At 41.8% G+C, this 20,530-nt stretch overlaps 1 protein-coding gene across 2 annotated transcripts in view; it reads left to right on the plus strand.

The window, feature by feature from the left end:
- The window catches only part of HSPBAP1 (HSPB1 associated protein 1), a 48,293-nt gene extending 40,473 nt beyond the window's left edge, over nucleotides 1-7,820 (plus strand). For both annotated transcript variants that reach the window (XM_083410779.1, XM_083410780.1), the window contains exons 6-8: nucleotides 1,495-1,578; nucleotides 6,354-6,464; nucleotides 7,238-7,820. In XM_083410779.1, the coding sequence (XP_083266905.1) occupies nucleotides 1,495-1,578; nucleotides 6,354-6,464; nucleotides 7,238-7,777 (735 nt within the window). In that variant the 3' untranslated portion in view covers nucleotides 7,778-7,820. The remainder of the gene's footprint in view (nucleotides 1-1,494; nucleotides 1,579-6,353; nucleotides 6,465-7,237) is intronic.
- Nucleotides 7,821-20,530: the final 12,710 nt, after the last annotated feature.

The raw sequence follows: 20,530 nt of genomic DNA on the forward strand, positions 1-20,530 counted from the left end.
GGATCTTGTGATTGTTCAGGGACCATAGCTCAGTGGTAGAGCACATGCATAGCATGCAGAAGGTCTCAGGTTGCATCCCTAGCATCCTCAGCTAAAATAACCAGGTAATGGGAAAAGACCTCTGCCCGAGACTCTGGGGAGCCACTGCCAACTAGCGTAAAGAATACTGGGGACCACATCAAGAGAGGGCTCTTGCTCTCCTCATGTTCTGCTTGTGGGGTTTCCAGAGGTCTTTGTTTGGCAACTGAGTGCTGGGCTAGACAGGCCTCTGGTTCCTTTTGGAAGCACCTTGGTTAACATGGTCTTATTGGCAGACTTTACTGCATCCTTGCTTACCCCCGACTTCAAATAATATACAACAATTACTTTCCTGACTTTCCCTAGGATTTTTTTTTTTTTTTAATGGTGCTACATTAGCTGTCTTCCAGTTCTCCAGTAAGGAGGTTGATTTTAGTGACAAGTTGCATTTTTCTGTTAGAAGATTAACCAATTTCACAGTTCTTTAAGAACTCTCAGTGATGCCATACGGTCCTGGTGACTTGCTAATTTGTACGTTGTCAGTTAGCTGCAGAACCTCATAGAGTCACAGAATTGTAGACTCATATTACTCTTATTTGATTCAGTTAATTGTTTCATTTAATGACTGCTGCTTTTCATTATTGTTGTATTAATTCATAGCTTCGATAGTATCTATTTTGTTAATTTTCTTTTGTTATCTGTTGTAAGTATTCATTTGAATGGAAGAGAGGGATAGAAATATTAAATAATATAATCTCATAATAATAATAATAATTCATCAGATGCTCTCTCCCAAAAACTGGTTTGGGCTGACTTCAGATATGCAATAAGAAGAATTCAAATCATTCCTTTAGCTTTTCTTTCATTTCCCCATCTTCCTTTAATAATCATTTTGCACCCTTAGCATCTAATGAATGAACTGCCTTCCTGGTTCCTAGTTCTAGCCCCCAAATCCCATTCTTCTCTATTCTCTTTCCTCTACCGAACCCTGTATTTTTTATTTTTTAAGGAGAAGGTAAAGATTGAGATTGACCTGGGATGAGACATTCTGGCGTTTCCTCCCCTTATGTCAGATAAGAAGGGAAGTCTGGACAAGCTTGTGACAGGAAATCCTCCTGCACTTTGGTCTCACCAACATGCTGCTCTCACCCTGCCATTTCACACAGAGGGGGAACTTGTTTTGCTGACAAGACTGTTTAAAAATTGTTTCCAGCGGAGGTGGGCTAGTTGGAGTTTGCATTTTGAACCTAGCAATGAAAGGCTGGCAGAACCAGATAAGATCCATGTCAGACAGCCTAAGTACATTATACAGCAGACTGCAAATGCAGAGGAGGATCAATTGGAGAAGTTTAGAAACTGCTGCTGAAAAATATATTTTTCAAGGTGATTTTTTTTTTATGTCAGGGAAACGCTATAGTTGCACACAAGGGGTTTTATGACTTTTTAAATTCCTTTTCTTCTTCTTCTCCCATTCAGGTCCTGTTTGTTCCCAGACACTGGTGGCATTACGTAGAATCCATTGACCCAATCACTGTTAGCATAAACTCATGGATTGAACTGGTAACTACCCCCCCCCTTGTTTATCTCTTAAAACCATCAGGCACACATATGGCCTGAATGTTCACAGATGGGCATGACATCTGGAAATGTGCTGGAGTAGTTTATAATAATGATCTAGCTACCTATTTCCATACACCCTACTAAACATACTTGACTGCAATGATCACAGGTTCTTTCCCTTGCCACCATTGACCTCCCCCTTCCCATGTTGTCTCCCCTGCCTTGGAATTACATAGATTGTAAGCCGCTCAGGACAGAGACCTGTCTCTTACACTTTGTAATGTGTAATGTACATAGATGAGGCTATATAAATCATCACCCATATACTGTTGGACTCACATCAACTCTAGCCAACATGGCCAGTAGTCAGGGCTGGGAGTTGGAATCCAGGAGGGCCACATGTACCCCACCCCTTGCTGTAGTTTATTTGTGTGTGTGTGGTTTAAAAGCTGAGCGTATTTTCATCTCTCTCATAAAATTTCCAAGAAACAGCCTTTGGAGACCAAGACAATACAAGCTAGAGTGGGTGGAGAGGACCAAAAGTGAAGATGCTACTAGTGTGTCTTTTTAGTTAAAATGTCTGCTTCACTTTGATGTAGGTGTCATATTATCTTCCTCCCCCCACAAGATTTACATCCCATCTTGTCTTCTACCATGGAACTCATGGCAGTCTATATATATATATATGGTTCTCAGGGTGATCCATCAACAGTGGCCAGACCCAGATCTGCTTAGTTTCAGCAAAATGGGGGCCTCATGTGCCTTCATGCCATGTAACTTGGAACTGAATCTGACATCCTGAAAATCCCAAGGCTTGGTAGTATTCTACACAGGATGCCTTCCTCATCTTTTTACAAAATGGCATATGCTCTTAAAGTCAAAGCTAAGCAAACATTAGTGTTTTGTAGTCTCCGGTATTGCTTGAACGCAGCATGCTGGACAGAAGTTATTAACTATCTCCCAAAATTAAAAACCTCACAAACAGTTTGGAGGCTTCGAGCTAATAAGTTGACTGTGGGCGCTGCTTAACCCGAGGAATGCCTGCATGTCGTCTTTTTGGTGACAGTTGATTATACCCTATTATCCCTGGAGATGACAGCAGCATTACTTTTTAGGTGTCGGGCTATCTGTCTTAGAAAAATAATGCGTGACACGGGTGTTAAAATGTAATATCAAGAACATTTTCATTATTCACTCAAGCAGTTCTCCAGCTTCCAGCAATAACCAGCTGCTACCATGTTGATATGATAGGTGTGTGTCAAGCCCACTTCAATAGCCTTACTGATACAATTAATTATTTCGCTGAGACCTTATAATAAAGGATAAAGTTTTAATTTGTTTTCAACACACTGAGACCACTTCAACTCTTGCTTCTTACGGTAGGGGGGGGATTAATGCTATTCATGGATACTTTGAGGCAAAATGAACTTTCCAGGCTTACAACCCCTTGAAATGCTTTAAGAATGTTCATGTACCGAGGTAAGCTAGCCTAAATGTGAACATACTAAAATGTGAATAGATGAGCTGAAAGGTTTCAGGCTTATGAAGCTGCATTGCAGTAAGATCAAAATGTCTGCAGGAAAGGACATGTAAAACCGCTGAAGTCCATTTTCCTAGGAAACAGCCCACCTGCTCTGAATATAACAGGTACAGACCCCAGATCTTTTTCTGCATATATACTTCACAATCAGACCGTATGATGAATTTCTTAGTCTTAAGATTATAAAATTATTGCTGGTAGCTCTAAGACTACATAGCCCATGATACATTGTGACTGTCCATGAAATAAAATAATAATGAGAGCTACCTTAATTGTTTAGAATGGAGCAGAGTATTTGAAAAAAAGAACTGTAGATTCTAGTAAGATTGTCCGTAATTCCTAACATCAGTTTTATATTACAAGTCTCTGGCACTACATTTTAGTTCAATTTTACATGAGATTCCCTAGCAACTGCCCTGATGTGAGACAATGAAGTGGTCCTTCTGCCAAGCTTTCTTTTTCCTAATCACAATTAGTATTTTGCTCTGGGTTCCTAGGATCATTGAGCACATCGAATCAGTTGTTCCCAAACTATTTAATAAAGGGAACTTACCAAAGGAAACAGTACCTTGTTGCACCATGTCTAGGAGTTTTGGGACTGCGGTGGTGATGGTGGTGATATTGCGTAACTCATAAAAACGACTCAAAGTGACTTGCAAACACAGTAGAAGTCCTAAAGCCATTTGCAGTAAACCCAATCAATAAAAACTTAAAAAGCAAACACACACATATCTAAAGAAAGAAAAGGCAAGTCTAGCTTTTACTGCATGACTTCAGCATGAGTTGATATAGATAGCAAACAGACACTGATGCTGGACCAGCAAAGGCTGTCTAGTCTGTACAAGTTGCAATCCTCCTTTGATAACTTTGAACTAGATCAATATGGGGTTATTTGTTTGATATAGATGTGATATGGCACCATCAGAAATGCTAACTGTTTATTCTAGATAGTGCTTCCTTTGCTGGTGCAGTGATAAATAGTACAGATGAAAGAGGAATGGGACGGTAGGTAGAGGAAGGTAGATTTTATGCAGTTTCCATGGGGAAGGAGCAAGCATCTTCTTATACACCACCTTCAGTTTCCTTCCAGCCAAACTCAAGCAAGCAAGCCCCATTTCCTCAATCTGCCTCCATCTTACTATTTGCTATGGTGCCAGGAATACCACGTTACACGTTGAATTTGCTTGTCCTTGCCCATAAACAGTCCTCCGATCCAAAGCAATTCACTTAAACAAGAAAGCCTGCCCTGCCTGTGTGTCTCATCCTGATGAAATCCTAAATTAGTCTTTGTATTTCACCGCCTAAAGGCACTCAGAAGAGACATGACAGCTTGTAACATGTAAGAATCAATTACTGGATTCTTGTTTCATCTTTAAAAGCTGTGTGCTGGTATCCTTCGTTAAAGACAACATTTGCTTTTCCTCCCTGCTGCTGCTATTTAAGGCTGCAATAATACACCAGTGGGTTGGTGATACTGTCAGATGACAGTATGCTCCCTGGAATTTAAAATGATTTAGTTTTGCATTTGTAATAGCTCCCAAGGCATTTGCTGTCTCTCAGAAATATCCTTTGTGTCTTAGCTTAAGTCATTTAGAGATACAGTTTTGGACATACCTTTTTGATCTTCCTGAATTAAAGACCCTATGCATTAGACGGCATCCCTGTAGTATAAATTAAGGTTCACAAGACTCAATTAACTTAACAAGACGCTAATACAATGTATTGTCCGCCAATTAGAAACATGTAATTGCTTGATCATGTGGCTTTTATGGGCATATTATGCCTAGCTATGATAATAAGGGATGTTAATTCCCCACCCCACACCCAAGTGTATGTGCTGGAAATTAGAGATCTCTTTAACATGAGAGTCTTCTTTCCTTCAACTATTGCGCCCAGCCTTGTGCAACAGGGCTTTCCTCCCATCTCCTTCCACCGTGTGCCCCCGAGATTGGTTTAGGTGGCGGGAGAACCCTCAGAACAGAGCAGGGGGAGGTGAGGGGGGGGATCGTTCATGCTTGCCCTGATGGAAAGATCAACATAGCACAATATTAAATTCTTCCCTTGTTTTGTGTATTGTACAGGAAGTCATTATGTCCCCAATCCTGTGTTGCTGGACCCCCCATCATCCCCAGTCAGCATGGCTGATAGTCAGGGGGTCAAAGGAGTCACAGTCCAAAAATATGATGTAACCTAAGATTAGGGAAGCCTCACCATCCTGGGTGAGGTCCAGGATGAGGATTCTTCAGAGGTTCAGGGCACCATAGCTCCCGAAGATGTCAGTGGTGTGAAAGGTGAAACCAATAACTCTGAGCTGCAGCCCCTCCATTCAGTGACTATAGGTCGGTAGAAGACATGCAGAAGCTCCCAGGTTTTATCCTTGACATCCCCAGTTAAAAGGGCCAGGTAGCAGGTGATGGAAAAGAAACATGTGCAAAACCCTGGAAGAGCTGCTGCCAGTCAGCGTAGACAATTTTTGTTGTTGTTGGCATCCATCTGTATAAGAGACTGTTCTGAGCAGCTTACAACTGATATAATTGCAACGCAGGGGAGACAACAAAGGAAGGGGAAGAGTTTTCCTTCTCCTAGATGGGCTACCTTCCTGGGTTAATGAGCTCCATCTGACCCCCACTTCCTTCTACTGCTATGGAATTCAACTTCTTCCTAGAAAATAAACCCCAGCTTTCATTAAAAAACACAACACCCAAGTCATAAACGTTGGAGTATTGGTGGAAAGACTGGTGAAGTCTCAGAATATGCCACTGAACAACAATTGCTAGAGAGCAGCAGCAGGAGAAGACTATTGCATGCCCTGCTTGGTGGAGAAGTTAAACAATCTGACTTGGTATAAGTCCGCTTCTGTGTTTCCAAGTTGCTTGAGAAAATTGTGATATCTTCTTTTCTGGAAAAGTTTTTTTAAGACAGGATGGATAAAAACCCATCACAGAAGAACTAATTATGCCCTAGTACTTATGTTATGGGCTGCCCTTGCAAGAGGTGTCTTCATTCACAACCCCAAGTCCAGGAACAGAACCTGAAAGCAAAAACGTGGCCTTTTGTACTTCTTTGTACTGATTTTTTGCTTTATCAGTTCCACTAAAGAGTGGCTGGCTCAAAACACATTGGCCTTGATCAGTCTCCTCTTCATTGCACCTCTGAGTTGCCCTCTCTTCTTGTTTCTGCTCTTCCTTTCTATCCATTCCAGTTATCACAATGTTAGCTTTCGTTTCTCTTGTAGGATGCAGATCATGAAGCCCGTGTAGAAGAGGCAATAACTCGAACGCTGATATGTGCAATCAAATCTGCTGAAGCCACCAGTGCATCAGATTCCTGGCTCAACCCCACAGAGGTGAAGTTCCGCATGAATAAGCTGTGGTTTTCACTCCTTTGACCCAGTGACATTTTTGTTTCCTAAACTGCAAGTCTATGCTCCCCCACCTTTGCAGCTGAATTTTTAGTAACTTTGGCATGGCAGAGCCTGAGTCTTCATGGCTGCTCCCCATTATCTTGGTTTAACTCCTCTCTGGAAGCGTACGCCGTGTCTTTCAAGGATTCCCTCCTCCAAGTCCAGAGATTCAGAAGTGCAGATTGCACAACCTGTACATATCTAGCCATTTGCCCTGTATGTAGTAGGAATGGTCAGGGGATCCAGCACAGTTAAGAGTGTGGGTGTGTGCACTGCATGGCTCTGGGATTCCATTCAGTGCACATTCAGTTGTTCTTAAGTCCACCCTAACATCATCACATATTACTGTAGAGACCAGTGCTTTATGGTAAGGAAGCACTTTGACAGGGATAGTTTAAGTTTATTTGACATTCGCTTTTTGCAGGCAATAAATATGCCACACAAACTCAGGCTTGCACAGGCGGCTCTTGCTTAACCAGCTTCCTCCTTTACTTCAACAGAGGGGAAAGTCCCATGCATGCAATGTCTTGGCTGGGCTAGTGGGCCACCTTGGTTGAAATGAAAGCAAGCAGAAAAGCACCCAAAGAACACAATAGGGTGGCAAAATAAAGTGGAAGCAATGGGGATAGATGAGAAGGACAAAACATATAAACAAATCCTAAGATTAGCAGAGAAGGTATCACCTGTTTATACACTGAATGTATTTTATTTTCTAGGTTGAAGTAACTTCCCATGAAACCAATCTTCAGTATGTGAATGGGGCTGTTTCTGCATATTTAGAGCATCAGAAGACTAGTAAAATTGAAGACATGGACCCTAGAACTGAAGAGGTTAATCAATACCCATGTAAAAGAAAGAAGGTCCAAAGGAGATCAGAACCTGAAGGCTTCCAGTTGATGTCCTGTGAATCTAGCCTAACTGTGATCAAAGGAAAGAAACTGGAAAAAATTCCGTTTGGACATAATCTTTTTCCGGTTTTACCACAATTCTGGGAAACAGATTCAACTGGTTCAGCTGAAAATGACAGTAAAGGGTCTCCAAATGAAAATGATGAACACTTTGAAAAATTGCATTGTGCTGGGAAGACATCAAAAATGATTGGTGATTCTGGAGCATTAGTAGATCAGAAGGATCCAGGATGCAGTAGCATCTCTCCACAAGCAGTTATTTGTACAAATGATTTGCTAGATTGTGTGCTAAATCCCCAAGTCATCCGTTTAATGGCTCAACTTTTGATAGAAAGAGCAAGTGTTTAAAATGTGTTCCTTTCTGAAAATTAAAAAAAACGAATGACAAGTACGTTCTGGAGGTTCCACAGCTTCTGTACTAAAGACTTCTTAGCTACGCATCAGCATCAGCTCAACTGCAAACTTCCAAACAATACAGCATCTAACTATGTCAGGGCTTTTGTAACCATTTCTCATGGGGTAGCTAAGTTTATGTGTTGCAGCAGAAGCAACAGTCTTTTGGTACCTTAAAAACTAACAATTGTCTTTATGCATAAAAATAGAAGAATCATCCTGCTGGATCATTTATGTGTTTTATCAGAAGGATAAGACAACACAAATCATTGTCAAAATATATAAATAAATTGTTTATTTTAAGACAACAATTTTTTTTAGGAAGGTGCTTCGCAAAGCCTTTGCATCATCTCAGGCCAGGTCTAGCTGGCTGATACACGGATGAAGAGCCAGAAATTATTACCTCCTGTCTTGCCCAACAACCCCATTAACATACCATAATTACAACCTTCCAGTGCTTCAGGTTGCAATTCTAAGCACATTAACCTGGTGCTAAATCCCACTGAACTCAATGACGCTAAGGCTGTATACACATTACGTATTAAAACACAGCTAGGTTGCTCTTTTTCCCATTTCGGATAGTTTGAGGGTGGTTGGGGGGAGTCATCAAAATGCAGTAATTCAGGACAGGGTAAATTCAAGGTACGGATTGTGGCTAATGTGTATCTACTGCTTCCCAAGCAGGCATGCACAGGATGCTGAGTAATGGGGAGTGCTTAGGCAGTCTATGCAGTTCCCTGAGAGGAAGTTCACAGTGAAACTTAATTATTGTGCTATGTGTCTGGACCTCTCTGCTCAGAGGGTAGCAAACATTTTCATTTCTATACTAGTGTGCAAACTCCTCCATAGACGTATTGAGAATTTCAATACAGCTATTGCATTTCACTCTCTTTCGCCCTGCGGGTGAACAATATTGTTTCTCATGGGTTTGTCTCTCCTCAGTGTACACCCTTTGCTCCCTTGCAGTTACATTTTGCGTGTCGAGACCTCGCAGCCACCCCCTCATTGGAAATAACTCACCCAAGGACACGGATATTAGGTTTATGTTATTGGGCAAATTTTGGCCACAACTTTATTGAAATTACAGGATGTGAGTGGTATTGGCTTAGGCATTGATTGGACCTGACTATATCTGACTCCTGCCCATTGTGCAGGAAGTCCCCAGTAAAGGTAAGCCACTGGTAGGGGGTGCCCTGTCGATGCAGACCAACTCAAGCTCCCCCTGCTGTTCCCGTTGGGGTTATGTCAAGGCCTTAGCCCTCCAGCCGGGTTTCAGACTAGAACAACACCTCCGGATTCCTTTAACGGAATACCCTTAAGCACGGAGGGGCAGGTGATGGCCACACCTCCCCTCCCACACACAAGGTCAAACAATGCCTAACCACAACCCTAACAAAGTTGTGACGATTGCTACGAGGTAGGCGAAAACCAAGTGGCCAGTGCCAATTTGCCAAGTGGAAAAATTCCTACCAGGCCCTTCGGACAACCAAGGCGACCAACCGAAGTCCATAGCAAGGCCATTGCCTAACCTGCAAAATAGGGAGGGAGGGTGGGTGATTGAGGAAGCGGGCCAAAGAGGAAGTCCTCTGGCTCGCTCCTCCGTTTAAACGGCCCCGGCCACACACACCCCCGGCCAGCGGGTTGGCTGGCCAGGCTCTGACGTGGCAGGGATCCCCCAGGCAACGGGGGACAAGGTCCCCCACCCCCGGTGGGGAATGGGTGGCCACTGCAGCTCCTCCCCACTGGGAAGTGGAGCAGATTTACTAATTAACATTTATTTGACACTATAAATAAATAAGCTATCTCTAAATATAATTTTTGCTCTTTGAGAGAATTTCTATGGCATTCTCTGCATTTGAATTGATTTGATTTATCCACAAGTGATTGCTCTATGGTCACTTGCGTGTATTAACATTTTGACCATGAACCGATTCTGAAGGTTGCCATGACTTTGGCAAGCATGTCACAAAAGCAACAAAACTCCTCAAAAGGCCCTAATTGCCTTGCTTAAATAAATGTAATGCTTTGTGTCCTAGTAGCTCTAGGTTCCTAATAAGCCAGTGTCCTCCGTTTCCTACTGTTAAGGACAAGGGTTTTGACAGTCTCCTAGTTACAGTAGTCTCCTGGCATGGTTTATTATTATTATTATTAAAGAAAACTGTCCTTATTAGATGGCAAAACCTTGATTTCTTCTGCTACTTAGTTTATTGCCTCTGTTCTCCATGGACATAGTTGTCATTATGCAGACCAGAAATATATACTGTATGCAGGGCATACAGTGTATGGAAGATTGTGTTGAAGTTGACCTTATGTTGAAATGTACTACTAAGGGCATTGAAGCATTGCTGAAGGGTGATTTATAGATACATTTTACTGCCTCAAGACAGGTTTTTAAATGTATACAGTGGTTTAAGAACAGTTTAGTTTATGAACAACTTGGATTAAGAACGCTGCAAACCCGCGTTTTGGTTTGTGAACTTTGCCTTGGAAGCAGAACATGTTTCGCTTCCTGTTGAATGTGTTCCATTTGTAAACTGAGCCTGCTACTGCTATGGGAAAGCATTCCTTGGTTTAAGAATGCTTTGGTTTAAGAACGGACTTCCGGAACAGATTAAGTTTGTAAACCAAGGTACTACCAATTGCAAACTGCAGCAGTGGTTGTTTCTTTGCTGGCTGATCACATGATCTCTCAACATATTACTCTTCAGTTCTGATATTTCTACCACATCGAAACTTAGCGATTTTTGCTCCAGCATCCAAGACTAATAATAATCTAATCTAACATTGGCCTTAGTTTTAATTGTGCTGTAGATTAGGGAGGAAGAACTTGTGGCCCTCCAGATGTTAACGTTAGCTCTCATAATTTCTGATTGTTGGCTGAGACTGATGGGAGTTGTAGTCCAACAACATCTGTAAACCATTCCCTAGCCGTTCTGTAGATTATCACCACTCTTGTTTTCATGGAGGGACCATTCTAGATTATCCTTATAGATGGCAACAAAATTAAAGAACAAAATAGGAAAATGTTGCATATAGGAAAGAAAAGTCAAAGATTCTTATACATGTGTGAGATGGGATACAAATAAGTTGGCAGGAACTCTGGAAGAAAGGCTTAGACTACTGTAATAGACAATAAACAGATTGTGAATGACCCATGTAATAGGGTGCCACAAGAGACTAACAGAACTTTGGGATATACATAGCAGTAATGCAGCTGACACTATATCACCAGTGTTTTTAAGTGCTAGAAGTGACAGGATCAATATGGGACTTGAGTGTTGAGAAACTTCAAATACACAACTCTTTATTGGCATAGGTTTCCAAATCTATATCAGCTCTGTGTGCTGTACATATTCTGACAGATGGATTTAGTGGGCTGAGTTTGACTTTGGAGGCCTTAAATCTCTATGAAGGACTCCTCCTTCCCTCTGGTATCTGCTGAAAGCCCTGAGTTAATTCTACAAGCCAGGAGCATCAAAGAACTGGATCTTAGTAGCTATAACCTTGGTTCTTTGAAACTATTTTCCAGTAGATGCACATTGGTGCAGGTCCCCGCTGAACTTATGCTCCCTGTTTTCCAGTGGTCTTTGAAGTTGGACGAAAGTGCTTGCTTGGCCTGGAAATGGCTGTTTTAGTATAAATTTGCTGTTCTACGTTGTTTGAGTTTATTATTGTTTCCTTGTATGTTTGAATTTGAAATGGATTATGAAATGCTGTTCACATTTCTTCCATCATGGGACTGAAGGAGACGTACATGGGGACTCAATATTTGTTGTTGTTTTTTATTTGCAAGCAACATTGAGACACATGAAAAGCAGGGTATAAAGCCTTTAAATAAATGACACTGTACTTTCCCACCCAGGCACTGATCAACCTCAGACCTGTTTAGCTTCAGAAAAGGTAGCTGCATTTTGTGCCTTCAGAGTATTTTTTAAAAAAATGGCTTTTATAAGTACCTTAATGGATTTTTGTTGCACGTTTAATGGATTCTGAAATGTTACTGTTTATTTTAATACCTTAACTGTTTTATGCTTTGATGGATGATAATATGATATTACACCTATTTGTGGATTTTAAAACTATAAACTTCAGTGAGTTTTCAGTAATGAAAACAGTGATCTAAAATAGTTAAAAAGTTAAGTTTCATAACAGTTATTAATGATGATACAAGGGGAGAGAAAATCTAACAATGAAAGATAGAGTTATAACCTCCCTCATTTACTCATCTGAAACTGTATAGATAACCAGCAAGGGAGGAATCATTCTCAACAGTTAAATTTGGTTCTTTTATAGAGACCTATGAAGCTGATTAAATTAGATTATGTATCACCCAAAACATTGTGTGCTATAAATTGAGTGCATACAAAGGTGCACAATACCAAGGCCGCCTTGGTGGGCAAAGTGACATAAGGGGGGGGGGGGATAAATGCACAAGGAACCCATTGAGTTTCTCTTTCTGAGCGCAGACAATTATCAATGTATTGGTATCAAGCTTATTAGATTGTCCTGAAATGACCACAGGTCCAAAATATAGCAAATAGATTGCAAGCTTGAATCAGCCACATGGAGGATAGCCCTCATTTTCTGAACTATTCTGGCTGCCCATCTATTTCTGAGCACAGCTCATTGCACTGGTGTTTGCCTTGAAAGCCTTATATGGAAGAGCCCTGTAGACTAATGGCCCATTTAATCCAGCTACCTGTTCCATATCATATTGCCTCTGACATCAAAGGGGAACATATCCAAAGAAAATGACTCCAACAATAGTAGCAAGAATGACTGGCAAGAACAGGAAAACAAGCTGGTGTGGTAGATTTCTTCATCTCCCCATTGTAGTGCCCTCCACTCCCACTCAGTTCTTGAAATACTTGTTCACATACATTTCGGGACATCGGACAACAGAATATGTGTCTCTCCCCTCCCTTTCAACTAGACTAATAACTCGTTTTGTCTCCAGCAAAAAGGGATCCAATCCAATTAGTAAAAAGCCTTTGCTGCACTGCCTGAAAAAAGCCCACTGTGGAAATGAAAAATAGCGCTGTCTGAGTGGCGAGCCCAGCAGCAGGGACTGCAATGCAAACCTTGCAAGAAGCAAATGCTAATATAGTTTCTGAGAAGTGCTGCATATATTGAGCAAGTTTTATCTTATTTCCTGCGGTGTCGTAATGTGCTGCTTCAACCCTGTATTTTGTATTCCCTTTCAGAACTTTGTCTTTTGTCAAACGGCTTTAGCTTTCTTTGCCCTACTTAAAATTGGCACTTTCTGCCATGTCCCCATGGATCCTCATAGAGTCATCGTTTGGCTTTGCCAGGACAGCACTGACGGAAAACAAAAGAGCTGCCAAGATTTCAGCTTGGATTCTCTTGTCTCTTAGGGGTGGCATGACCTAGCGACCCTTTGGAGACGCTGCTTTCTCTTCCCCTGCAACATTCTCTGTCCTGTTTATAAAGGACAACATGGGGAATAGCTGTTCTTCCATTCTCTGTATGCTAATGCATGCTTTTCACCTTCCCTTGAGTTTGCAGGCTGCATATCTTGTCCCCCCCCCCCATTGCTTAGGTTTTCCAGCATTTCTTTTCCTTTTAGCCAGCCTTTGCTCCTTTGCCTTCAACAGCAGTTAGATCTTATCTGCAGACTTTAGCAGAGAGGTGTCCTCAGGCTGGAGAGGTCTGGACTCATATCCATGCAGCCCAGTGGGCCGACTTTTCATCACTCACTCTTTTAGGGGTGTTATGAGAATAAAATGGGGTGATCCCCATGCATGCCACCGTGAACTCCTTAGATGAAAGGTGGGATGCAGCTGGAGCTAATAGCAATCAACAGGTGACAGTGCTGATCTCTATACAGTGGTACCTCCGGTTACATACACTTCAGGTTACATACGCTTCAGGTTACAGACTCTGCTAACCCAGAAATAGTACCTCGGGTTAAGAACTTTGCTTCAGGGTGAGAACAGAAATCGGGCTCCGGCAGTGCGGCAGCAGCAGGAGGCCCCATTAGCTAAAGTGGTGCTTCAGGTTAAGAACAGTTTCAGGTTAAGAACGGACCTCTGGAACGAATTAAGTACTTAACCTGAGGTACCACTGTACTTCGTAGCAGGCAGTGCTGTAGGAGCCAAACTTGACTCATGGTTTCTGTGTCCCGAGGACAATGCTGGAAGGGATTTTCAGGGAGAGAGTGAGAGATATCAAAACAGTGAGGTTAAGTAGTGCTTGGAGGACAATAAATCTTTACATCCCCAACTGAGAGGTGTGGCTAACATCCAATGCATATAAGTTAATGGGGTCGAGCTTTTGTGGAATGACCCTTGAGAACAGAGATGCTCTTTCCCCCACTCCCCAATTTTATACACTACCATTTTGGTGGCATACACACCATATCTCCAGAGCACATACCTCCCTCCTCAAATAATAGGAACTGTAGTGTATGCCTCACAGAGCTATGATTTCAGCCCTTTTAACAAACTACAGTCCCCTCGATTCCTTAGGGGGGGCGGGGAAGAGATGTGCTTCAAACGTGCTATTTCTGTTGGGTGTTATTCTCTACCCTGTTTAGTTTTAAGCTGTTAAAAAGGGGTTGTCTTATTTCCATTATTTTCTATAATGTGTGGATTTATTTTCTGTATTTATAGACATTATTATTTTCAAATTGTTCTTATTTTTTAATTGTTAGATTTATCATTTGATATGTTGTTGAGGCACTCCGGCACAATTTTGTGGGATGGTACCATACAAACAAGATTTAGTCAATTTTTTGCAGTTATACTGGTGATGCCTGGTATAGAGGTAAAGTTTCGAGGTTCCTTGAGCTGGGGGGGCATGCATTTAAAGAGATTTAAATGTGTGCTGAAAAACATGTTCTCAAGGAGATAGAGTGGGGTCTAGAAATTGCTTCTCCAGTGCCCAGATAATGCCTAGATATGCTGTAGACCTGGGGTTTTTAGTGGTTAATTCTGTTCATTTCATAAGGTGTTAGTTTTTCACAGTTATTTGTTGGCACCATGTGGGAATGTTTATCTTTAGGATAAGGCTGCACCTGGAATATGGAGTATAGGCTAGCTTGGAAGTTATCTATGTTGACTTCCTGCTAAGCATCTTCCACTCTGGTGGGTAACTGGTGGGTTACCCAAATCATCAGCTGTGATTTATAACCCAAATATCAGATGTAGCTGACGTAACCTCAACAGTATATAAATTGCTCAATCTTTAGGATTAGAGAGTGTCAGAACCTGTGAACCTCTATGCAAGCTGATCTGGAAAGCACTGCGCACCAACCAAGCTCCAGCTCCATCTGTTGCTGATGTGATTCCCAGCAACCAAAGACCAAAGTGGGACATAAGATAATGGGAATATTTGTAGATTTCTTTGGGCTTTTTAATCAAACCATTTAGCCATCACCCCATTTGCATTCTGATTCCTAAAAGAACCACTGCATGTTGTAGGATTTCCCAGGGGCAGCTCTGCTAAAGAGCCTTGAGCCACATGGATGGAAGGGCAAGTGTGCAAACATTTCTGGGTGGCAAAGGAAGGAGTTTCCCATTCAGTATTAGTAAAGGGGGGGGGGGGTCGAAAGGTATTCCTTCCATTTTCCCCACCCTTACTGCTATGTGGTGGTGGTACAACAGTCTCATTCTGAAAATCAAATATTAACGATTATCCAGCTTGTCAGGTGACAGAATGTGCCCTGCAGGAAATTACACTGGGCAGGCTGGCGAGATCGAAAGGGGAAGCCAACACTGTAGCCTTAACCTTCATCGTTTGCTCCTGGGAAAAATTAATTAGCCAAACCTTTGAGGGTTTGCACATTAGCTGCACTCCATTGGTGTCTGGTGCACAAAAGTCAGGCATACAACGCAACCAGTGCAAGGCAATCAAGACCAATTAACAAAGATGTAATTACTCTAGAGATGCTGCTATTAGCATAACTCAGATGTTGCGAGCACTATGAATTTGATTAACCTGGTTAACTTTTCCTCCCCCCTAAAAAAAGTCTCTAAGAGAGGCCTGTTCCCATGAGCCAATAGGTTTTAGCACACAAACTCCATCATGAATTATTACTACTACTGCTGCTGTTGTTGTTGTTGTTGTTGTTGTTACAGTGTATAAAAGCATTTAAGAAGCGCTCTCTTTGATAGCCACCTACCATGGCTTGAAGTAATGGGACAGCATGCATTATGGGGTGCATTAGCAATGCACACTATTCCTCCCTCGACTTGGGGGTAGGAGGTGGGTGAAGGTTTGAAGATGACAGCTGTGAAGTCTTAATTAAGGAAAGCTGAGTGGTGTTCGTGGAATGGCCATATCTCTGAAACTGGAAGTTGAGTAAATAAAATTTAAATAGTTCTATGACTGCACTGCTCCATTACATTCCTGATTTATTGATTTGTTTGTTTATTTACATTCAGATTTAAATCCTTTAGAATTTCAGATTTCCTTTTCCAGCTTTTTCTGTTAATAAGCTACAATACCAACCTAATCTTGAAATCAGGTGCATGTATGTATGCCCAGCACGTTCCTCGTTTATTTGAGTGGAGGGATCTGAACATACAGATGAACAGCTTGGCTACTTTTAATTAAATGAATGAAGGAGCCATTCAATGTGCATTGGAGTTCTCATACCTAGAACAGATCAGTGAATGGGAGCACATCCTTAGGGCTCTTCCAGATGACCTGTTTATTGAGCATTCATCCTGATTTGCTTACACAAAGATTATATATGGAGGTCAGACTGTCTCCTGTCTTTATTGACCATTCATTCTGATTAGTTTGCAGGAAGGTTATACGACAAGGAGCATTCATTATGAATTGCTTGTGAAGTGCTTATTATATGTCTTGAAAATTAATACTTCATTTACTCAACACTTTTCAACACATAGCTCCATGCCTTTCCTAACAGTCGATTTGTTGCCCTAGGGTGACTGAACGCTTTAACCCACTACTTGAACAAGCCTGTATTCCCCACTCTGGAGGCACCCTTAAGCTGTGTATTTGCACACACATGTTTTGGGGCATGGGATGTATTGTCTAAGAGACTGAGACAATCTGAATCTTGTGTCTGCCATCAGCTCACTAAAGAGTCTTAGGCAAGCCAGACTCCCTCAGCCTCAGCCTATCTGCAATATGGAAAATAATTATTGTCATACAGGTTTGCCATAAAGATTACAACTAGATAATGCATGTGAAGCATTTTGAACACTGTTAATGCTAATTTATTTGTTCATATTTATAGCATATGTATCTCACCTTTCCATCAATTCAGACCCCCAAGCTTGTCTTATCTGTAAATTTTAAACAATACATAAAAGGTAAAGTGACCCCTGACCATTAGGTCCATTCGTGGCCGACTCTGGGGTTGCAGCGCTCATCTCGCTTTATTGGCCGAGGGAGCCGGCGTACAGCTTCTGGGTCATGTGGCCAGCATGACTAAGCCACTTCTGGCAAACCAGAGCAGCGCACGGAAACACCGTTTGCCTTCCCGCCAGAGCAGTACCTATTTATCTACTTCCATTTCATGCAAGCATAGGGCCACATTAACCTAAGCAGTCCCACTAGTGGAACCCTGCATAAGGGCATTTTCTAGCACAGGGGGGCTTTTGCTCCCTTCTCCTCCCCACAACCAGTGGTGGACCTTGGGGTCTCAAATTTAAGCGACACCCTTTGCAATGCCAAAATTCGGCACCTCTCACCTTCCATTCTACATTATAGTTGTAGTACCCCCTGGTGCCCCCAAGGCTCTGCACCCCATGTGACCAAACCAGTCATGTTCCTCTAAATTCACTTCTGCCCCAATGCAGTTTGACTGAAGCTGTCAGGAGAAGCCCCAGAACAGCTCTTGAGGGGAGAATGCTCTGCCAGCGCACACATTTCTGCTTGCCTGATGGAACAATCTCCTTAGGGCTACACTGAATTCATCCTTTTACATTTTCAAAAAACTAACAGAAGCAGCATCAAAAAGACAATTAACAATCCTGAATATTGCTAACACAATTCTCAGCTGTCAAAAATTTACAAGCTTCCAAAGCAAAGATAATAGTAAAGAGCATTATCAATTTTATCTAATGGTAGGTGGTAATAGGGAAACTGGTGATTCATCTGAGCTTACACTCCAATACTGATAGCCTTGAAATGTATCAGAAGCTGCAATCAAATGGATGTTAAGAACTGTTTTGGTGGAAAAGACCAAGGTCTTCCAGAAATCTGTTCCCAGCAATAAGCCATCAGTATCAAATGACACACGATATTACACATGTGTCATTGCATCTAATGTGCAAGTTTTCCAAAAAAGCAAAGCACATCAACTGATATTTATGGGAATCAGAGTGGACCTGGAAGGGGAATTTAACTGTTTCCCTGCTGCAGTCTTGAGGAAAATCCCTCTTCTGATAATAGCATTTGCTTAGGTGTGATGTTAGCCAGTGTGGTATAATGGTAAGATTGCTGGACAAGCCCCTCACACAACCACAATGTTCATCAGGTAGCCTTAGGCCAGTCACTATTGCTCAGCATCAGCTTACCTTGCAGGTTTGTTGTGAGGATAACAGAGGAAGAGAAAGAAAGCATGTATGCTGCCTGGAGCTCCTTGGAGGTTATAAATGCAGTAAATAAAACAATCCCCCAACAGTGGAAACAGTGGGGAATTTCCCCCCATCCCCAAACGAAGTATTCACTTCAGGATCACAGCAAGGAAGGAAAGGGTTCAATTTCCCCTTCACACCTGCTAAAATCCTACTAATTAGCTTCCCCTCCAGCTGCTGCAGTTTAAAGTCTGCAGAGACAAATTTAATGGTCAAATGTAGTTTGCCGCTCGCTGCACTTGACATTCAATGGAGTGCAAGATTTCTGACACTTAAAATAGTTTCTTGTGGCTTTTAACCACTGATAGACTTATCTTCCATGAAGTTGTCTGAACATTTTTTTAATGCCATCTCACAACTCATTGTGATGAATTCTGTAAGATAGGAATGCAAACTTAGGCTTGGATGGAGGAGGTAAGGAAAGGCTCAGGTGGGCAGCAGAATACTTTAGAGCACCTCCTGTAACAATTACTTAGCAATAACAACATTTTAACAGTGCAGCAGTCAAAGGTAAGATTGCTCGTGTTAATTAAAATGCCTGAACTGGAGAAAGCTTGCCTTAACGGAAAATGTAACGGAACAAGCAAGGCATTAAAGTGATTTAAGTAGAACTTCTCGTGGAGCACAGCAGCAGGACTGCCAGACTTTTGCAGGGTCTATGAATTATAATATATATTTGGTAGGCTATGAGAAGGGGAAAGGGAAAGGATGGTAACAGCTGATGCTGGATTGACATCACTTCTAAAGCTGTTGAGAAGAAGCTCTATGCTGTGTTTTATAATCAGATGAAAGAGACACTGAAGGATTTGAATGCTGCCTGGGTCATGACTCTGAGAGGATATCAGATGAGATTCGCTACTGTTAAAGTGCTTTAAAAATGATATTGTCAATGCTCCAAAGGGGGTCTTAGCTGTCTGTCATGCACATTTCTTTATGCCTGCCTAATTTAAAGCCATCACTTCCCTTGTGGCATCTTCTTCCATGTTCGCACATTATAATTAATAGTGTGCATCTGTCAGCCCATGATGTGCACCATCACAGTGTGAAGTGGCCACATGCTTCAGTTTCACAGTAGGCAGCCAGTCATGTTTCTCTCTTGTGGAGGAATAAAGGTGCAGAGCTGCTTCTCACAGGACAGGCCACCCACCTCATCTGTAGCTCTGACTTCACTGCCCCTGGAAAGAATCTGTGCCCTTCACAACTGGAGATAAAGCCAAATGCTGTGAATTTTCAGTCTTTGTGGGAGTTGTTTACCTCTTTACCCCGGCCTTTGACACCTGAGACATATATTTTTAGGACACATCTTTTTCTTTGTCATTTTTAATGTTGTCTTCTGAAGTGAGACTTTAAGGTGAAGGGTGGGTAATAAATTATTATAATAATCACATTACCAAAAGAATGCAGTTATGGGTGCTTCATTCCATAAACCAAGGTCATGCAGATGCCAATCCCTACCTTCAATAGGTATAAGTATCATCTGTCAAAAAAATTACAAGCTGCCAAAGCAATGGTAATAGTAAAGATTATTATCAATTTTATCTAAAGGTAGGTGGTAATAAGAAGACAGGTAATTCATCCATGAAAATTCATCATAGAGTCAATGGGCTAGAAGGGACCCTGAGGATCATCTAGTCCAACCCCCTACAATGTAAGAATATGCAGCTGTCCCTTACAAGCAGTGCTTTTTTTCTTTAAAAATGTTTAGGGGTACGCGTACCCCTGCGTTCCCCCCCCCCCCCGAAAAAAAGCACTGCTTACGAAGATTGAATCTGCAACCTTGAGGTTATCAGCACCATGCCCCAATCAACTGAGCTATCCACAGTAAAAGTCACAGAAGTCAGAATAGCATGGAACTGACACACCACTGGCTTAGGGACCTTAACAATTTACTTAGCACCATGTCTATTCAGGGATATTAACAATTTTGTGATCATTAAGTGTGTGAAAACCTACCTTTTTTTAAAAAAAGAAGGAAGAAGCCAGGCCTAGCAAGCAGCTATTAATGAATGGAAGAATATGCCTAGTGATCTGCTTGGTTTAGTGAAACAGAAAATAACTTGATTTTCACAGCTAGATTAAGAGTACAGCCCTGAAAGCAGAAGTGAATACGGAAGCAACAAAGGAGCCATAGAAA

The sequence above is a fragment of the Podarcis tiliguerta genome (assembly GCF_965153285.1).
Source record: "Podarcis tiliguerta genome assembly, chromosome: 1".
Lineage (NCBI taxonomy): Eukaryota > Metazoa > Chordata > Lepidosauria > Squamata > Lacertidae > Podarcis > Podarcis tiliguerta.